We start from the raw sequence: 4,135 nt of genomic DNA, 5'->3' as shown, positions 1-4,135 counted from the left end.
CCTACCTTTTGCAACAAACACGAGCCTCCCACCACCCCAAAAATCCTCTCACGGGGTTGGGATGCTGGGAGACACTGGGGCGGGGGTAGCGGCCAAGCTGCGTGTGCCGGCAGCCCCATGCCGAGGGGGGGAGCAAAAGATGCTCAAGATGTGGAGGTGGGGACGCAAGCTTGGCTCCTGGAGTTTTCAGAGGGATCCTTCTCCCCAAGATTACACCTTCCACTCTCCTAGGAGCCATCCCACTCCCCTCTGCCAGTGGGCAGCGGTCAAATAACGGCGGGTGGGCATGTTTGCTGGTGAGGAAGGAATGTGCAATATGGGGGAGGGGGAAGGGGCGGCTTTTGGAGTTGATTGACACCCACTCCCCTTCCCCCTCTAGCTCAGTACAAAGAGCTACACCCCCCTCAAGGAAAGCATCCCTCAGCTCCGGGCACCCCACCATCCCTTCCTTGATAGAAAAATGGGGAGCCGCGGTGGGGGCAGAAGTGCGGGCGCGGGCTGGCCAGGATCTCGAGGTCAGCTGCTTATCAGTGTCCCCTGCCGGGTTCCCACGAACGCCCACCCTGCACCCAGATGTGACCGCAGCTGGCACAGGCTCTGGGGAGCTGTTTTCTTTGCAACAGTTTCCCCTTCTCTCCGCCCTCCCCCCCCCCCCCCCTATCTTCCTCCCAGGTGAAGGTGGAGATCACCACCCCCCCCCACCCTTCATGCCCTCGCTCGGTCCCCGATCCCCATCGCCCCACCGTCCCAGCAGCCGGACCCTATAATAAACAAGTCTTTCCTTGATCCTCCCAGGCCCGGCTTGCCCCCGGGGACCTTGGCAGCTGCGGCTGGGGAGCAGCAGGACCAGGAGGGGGCGTGGCTAGAGCGCTCAGGAGGCGAGGCGGGGGAAGCTGAGAGCACCGGTTGCTGTGGGGAGAGGAAAGGAGGAGGGGCCCGGGTCTCTGTCACCAGGCAGGAGAGAACGTTGCGAACGTGCGCCCGGCTCTCATTGGTCTATCAGGGCCACACTCCCGCGTCGGGATTGGGCCGCTAGGAGGCCCCGGACTCCGGCTGGGTGAGGGGGCGTGGTCTCGTTCAGCTCAAGCGATATAATAAGCGCAGCCCTGGGGCTCCAGCTAGTAGAGGCGCAGGGGGGGAGGGTGGAGTGGGAGGGCAAGCCTGGGCGGGTTTTGCTCGCTCTCATTGTACAGAACTCGGGTGTCCCCATCCATTCAGCCACCCGCCGGCTCGGCTCGCTGGCCGCTGATACCCACCGAGGCTCTCGCTAGGCTCACCTGGTAAGTGCTCCCGGCCTCTGTCCGGTGGGCAGAGGGCACTTGGAACTATCACCCCCTGGGTCTAGAGTATCCGTCCCCGGGGGGTAACGCCGTGCCAGCCCCCAGCCTGACCCCCGCCTCTGTATTCTTCTCCCGTTGCAGCGCCTCCAGCACGACCTGTGCCTTCACCCTGACTCCGCTTCCTCGCACGCGGCTGCGGCAAAAGGTGCCAGCCATGCCAGGGCTTTGGGATCGCTTCTCCTCCTCGCGGCCATCCACCCCGGACCAGCCGCAGCAGCGCTCGGCCTGGGCAACGGCGGCCCGAGCAGAGGGGCTTGGCCGCTGCGCGAGTCTGGAAAGCTCCGACTGCGAGTCGTTGGACAGCAGCAACAGCGGCTACGGCCCGGAGGAGGGTAAGTTGGACCCCGGGCAAAGGGAGGAAACGGTCCGAGGGGGCGGGGGCTCCGGGAGTGAGTGCAGCGCCGAAGGGGTTAACCCTGGCAGCCCCAATCGGCTGCCATTCGTGGCCCTGCCCGCTGTGGGGGGTGCCGAGGACATTGGGGGAAACTGAGGCTGGGGAGGAAGGCCGAGGGGCGTGAACGAGCTAGCTCCGCCCCCTTTCATCCCTCACTTTGTCCGGGCTCTTCGAGAGCTGAGCTCACCCTGCTCTATGTTCTCTCCAGACACAGAGTACATGGACGAAGTGTCGCTGCCCGATTTCGACCTGCTCAGCGACCCGGAGGATGAGCACCTCTGTACCAATCTGATGCAGCTCCTCCAAGAGACCCTGGCCCAGGCCAAGCTGGGCAGCAAGCGCCCGGCACGCCTTCTGATGCCCAGTCAGCTGGTGACCCAGGTGGGCAAGGAGCTGATGCGTCTGGCCTACAGCGAGCCGTGCGGTCTCCGGGGTGCCCTGCTGGACGTCTGCGTGGAGCAGGGCAAGAGCTGCCACAGTGTGGAGCAGCTGGCCGTGGACCCCAGCCTGGTGCCCACCTTCCAGCTGACCCTAGTGCTGAGACTGGATTCTCGCCTCTGGCCTAAGATCCAGGGACTCTTCAGCGCTGGGCCGTCCTCCTTCACTCCTGGCTTCAGCCAGTCCCTCACACTGAGCACTGGCTTCCGGGTCATTAAGAAGAAACTGTACAGTTCCGAGCAGCTCCTCATTGAAGAGTGTTGAGAGGCCGGCCTTGCCTCCTGCCCCCTACCCCCAGGACAGTCTGCCGGGGGATGGCCAAATCTAAGGACACAGCAAGCTGTCTGGGGTGGGGATGGAGCGTCCTTTGTGGAAAACTGACTAGCCGCCGCTGGGTGAGCTTGGAGTGGGAGGGTCACCTTCTCTTTGGGGGGGAAGGTCATTCAGAGTCCTGAGGTGTGTGTAGGTGGCTGACTGGGGAAAGTAGAGCTGGCTCCTTGAGAGGGATTAACTTCCCCAGTGGGGGATGGGGAAGGATGGAGGATGGGATCCGAAGATGCCATAAGGGGCCAGCCGCAGTTCTCCAAACTGATATGTAGCATGAATTTCCTTATTTTATTGTTATTATTGTTATTCTTACTGACAGTGAAAATGACAAGTGGTGGGGTGGTGATGTGGGGACCAGAACTGAGCAGCTGGGCTGTGTTGGTCCTGGTCCATTTGCAAAAGGGGGGTCTGTGTGCTTGTGTTTAACGAGGTGGGTGGGGGTGGGGTGAGGGGAGTTCATAGAGGATTCTTGTCATTTTTGTCCTGTGTGACTTCAAACCAGGGTCTGAAGGGGCCAAGTGTGTATGTTTTGGGATCAGCTTCACTACTACTGACCTGTTTTTAGGCAGCTATCTTAGAGACTCACACGAATGTAAGAACACAGGAAGGGTTTGGGTGTTGGGATTTCTGCAGATCTTGGCACTCAAAGAGGGGGGAAATGGGTGCTGGGGCCAAGCAGTGGGGGGTGGGGGGCTGGAACTCCCTCCCCAAAGTAGTGCCATATGGGGCTTCCATCTAGAACCGTTTACGTGAATACACTTGATGTTCAAGTATTAAGACCTATGCAATATTTTTTACTTTTCTAATAAAAACAAGTTTGCTACATTTGATTGTCCTTCATAAATCACTGGTGCAGAAATGGGTGAAGGAGGGGTCTGAAGATATGAAGGGGGGATTAGCTATAGGCTGCTCATCTTTTTCCATCTTCGGATGCCCACTTCCCTAGTTCTCTGTGTGAATAAGGGCCAGAAGCTTCTCCAGGTAACTCACCTAGATTCTGTCTCTGGTACCAAGATGGAAATCCTCTCATTGGAATACTTGATGAATAGATGTCAGCCCACTTGCTGAGGGAGGGCTGAACCTCAAAGTCTCCAGGTTAAGATGTCCTGGGTAGGTGGGAGCATCTTCCTAGTCACTCGGAAAGACAAACAAGTAGGCCTTGTTTGACTCTTCAACTCCAGACATGCTCATTAGCAGGGTGGAAAAAAGATGTGTTCCTTTGCCCCTTTCTAGTAAAGGTAATTTATCAAGATAAGTCACTATGAGATCATCAACTCCCCATGGCCAGCAGAATCAAGTTCAAGCCTTTATTTGGACCCTCCACAAACTAGCCTTTGTCCTCTTCAATTTTTTTTCTTTGACCTACACCAAGAACCTTAGGCTTCAACAAAGCCAATCCCAATCTCCCAATCTCATTTGCTCATTTTGCTTCCACTTTTCCTCACCTCAACCAAGTTCTTCATTCCCACTATCTAAATCCCACTTCTCTTTGAAGCCCCCCTGAAAACTTCCCCCAGTACTTAATAAGGTTGTAGTATGAGGGCAGAAAGGGATCCTTAGAAGGTGATAAATAGGAAAGAACATGCATTTATTAAGCTCTTATGTGCCAGTCACTGTACTAAGCAATTTACAAATA

The 4,135-nt window shown here is 57.3% G+C and overlaps 1 protein-coding gene across 1 annotated transcript; it reads left to right on the top strand.

The window, feature by feature from the left end:
• The first annotated feature begins 1,122 nt into the window (after positions 1–1,122).
• On the top strand, positions 1,123–3,324 carry DDIT4 (DNA damage inducible transcript 4). Its single transcript, XM_069071079.1, has 3 exons — positions 1,123–1,280; positions 1,422–1,672; positions 1,943–3,324. Exons 2-3 carry the CDS (start codon positions 1,495–1,497, stop codon positions 2,434–2,436), a joined length of 672 nt encoding a protein of 223 aa, XP_068927180.1. The 5' UTR covers positions 1,123–1,280; positions 1,422–1,494; the 3' UTR covers positions 2,437–3,324.
• The last annotated feature ends 811 nt before the right edge of the window (positions 3,325–4,135 follow it).

This window comes from Petaurus breviceps, unplaced genomic scaffold (assembly GCF_028583685.1).
Source record: "Petaurus breviceps papuanus isolate PSGF00001 unplaced genomic scaffold, PetGlider_PUasm1.0 90825, whole genome shotgun sequence".
In the NCBI taxonomy this organism is placed as follows: Eukaryota; Metazoa; Chordata; class Mammalia; order Diprotodontia; family Petauridae; genus Petaurus; species Petaurus breviceps.
The sequence above is the reverse complement of the archived record's forward strand: the minus strand, read 5'-3'. Positions and strand labels throughout refer to the sequence as shown.

What these genes read in the sequence shown, in the direction of transcription:
- DDIT4 (XM_069071079.1), top strand. Translation starts at nt 1,495, where the DNA reads ATGCCAGGGCTTTGGGATCGCTTCTCCTCCTCGCGGCCATCCACCCCG. An exon ending in CGGCTACGGCCCGGAGGAGG is followed by an intron (nt 1,673 to 1,942) that starts GTAAGTTGGACC and finishes TGTTCTCTCCAG; the next exon opens with ACACAGAGTACATGGACGAA.